This window comes from Propithecus coquereli, unplaced genomic scaffold (assembly GCF_000956105.1).
Source record: "Propithecus coquereli isolate 6110/MARCELLA unplaced genomic scaffold, Pcoq_1.0 Scaffold116, whole genome shotgun sequence".
NCBI lineage: Eukaryota > Metazoa > Chordata > Mammalia > Primates > Indriidae > Propithecus > Propithecus coquereli.
Window position 1 is genome coordinate 4,391,707 of NW_012135636.1, and position 1,789 is coordinate 4,393,495.

Genomic DNA, 1,789 nt, shown 5'->3' on the forward strand with positions numbered 1-1,789 from the left:
AAAAAAAAAAAAAGAAAAGAAAATAGAAAAACTTAGCTGGGCATGGTGGCCAGCACCTGTAGCCCCAACTACTCCAGAGGCTGAGGCAAGAGAATAACTTGAGCCCAGGAGTTTGAGGTTGCTGTAAGCTGGGCTGATGCCCATGGCACTCTAGCCCGGGCAACAGAGCAAGACTCTGTCTCAAAAGAAAAAAAACGTTAAGAATCATCCCTTAAATTGTCTTATATATTTGGATTTCTTTCCTTTTTTGTTTCCATGTCAGTCGGGTAATGTGCTGACGTTATAACAAAGCTTGAGGCAGGCACGTCTCACATATGCTCATGAAAACCCAATCATCACACTTATGAACTACAAAAGGACCAAATTTGGACTTAGCAGATTTTTCTAAACCATTGTACATTATTAATTCAAAAATTATTGAATAGGAATATAGTATGCTGCATATTACTACATTAAATTTTAAACTGATAAAACTAAAATGAAACAGTTTCAGCATCTGTAATTTCCTCTAAGTTAAAAAAAAAAGAAACAACCAACAGCTGAAAAACATTATCAAAAACATTAGTAAGAAATGTGAATTCAACTTACAGGCAGGCATTGAAGACACTTCAGCTGTTACAATACTTTTTATCCCCAAGTTTGATAAGCCACCTCTGATTAAGCCACACGTAAATGCTAAATACTAAAAGGAAAAAAAAAATGTAAAAAATAGTAAGGATTTACTAAAACAGTAAAGCTATTGACAAATAAGACATTTAGTTAAGCCATGCTATCAATAAGTCATTGCTGCTGAAAAAGAGTTGTGGAAGAACTGCTCAAATTACTGAAAAATATGATGGTTGGAAGGTGTCCCAGCTCCTTGGCAACTAAAGCATGGACACAGGTCTTAAGCTCAAACAATTTAAGTGCTCCAGTCCAGGACTATGAACCTAGAGTGAATGACAAAAACAAGCTGGAAACAGATTAGAATTAGTTCTGGATGCAGCAAAGGTAGTTTGTGTCTACTGTCTGTGCTGCCCACAGGATTCTAACTAGATTCTCCCTGTGGAATGACTTTACTTCTTTACTGGCTTTACTGGCTTCTTTACTGGCTGCTCTAACACCCCCTAATTCTTACCTGTTTTCTGAGCCTATCAATTCTATAAACTAACTAGCAATATTCCATTCAACCAGAGTTGATTTCTACTATCTACAACCAAGAAGCTTGACTTATTCAAGACTTACAGCCTGCCACAACAAAGAATTATCACCTAGTTCAAAATATTGACAGTACGGATGTTGACAAACTTTGTCATATAAAAACAAAGAGAGAGAATAGGATTGAGCTATAGCAGGGAAAGTCATGATAAGAATGGGAATTAAAAAATTAATTATCCAAGGAATTTTTATTATCTATCTAAATTTCTGTATTGCATGATGTTCAATAACATTACATATCTGTGAATATAAAATACTGTTATTTTAAAATTAGTATACATAAATGGGTACCAAGAAGTAATTAGATCTAAATCATGACATCTCTAAGGAAGAGACCTTAGAGATTATCTCAAGAGTTCTTAATCTGTAATTTGTGAGCCCCATGAAAATAAAAACCATGTACATGTGCTTATTTAAGGGGAATTGTGTTCCAATTCTCAAAGATGTCTATAACCCCAAAATAGTTAAAAATCAGGGCTGGGTGCAGTGGCTCACTCCTGTAACTCTAGGCGGGAAGATCAATTTGAGGCCAGGAGCTTGAGACCAGGCTGAACAACATGAGACCCCGTCTGTACAAAAAAAAAAAAAAAAA

The 1,789-nt window shown here is 35.6% G+C and overlaps 1 protein-coding gene across 1 annotated transcript in view; it reads right to left on the bottom strand.

The window, feature by feature from the left end:
• Positions 1-1,789, bottom strand: part of TRAPPC6B (trafficking protein particle complex 6B) — a 19,340-nt gene that overhangs the window by 5,904 nt on the left and 11,647 nt on the right. Inside the window, exon 4 of the mRNA XM_012658324.1 lies at positions 589-682. Coding sequence (XP_012513778.1) covers positions 589-682 — 94 coding nt within the window. The remainder of the gene's footprint in view (positions 1-588; positions 683-1,789) is intronic.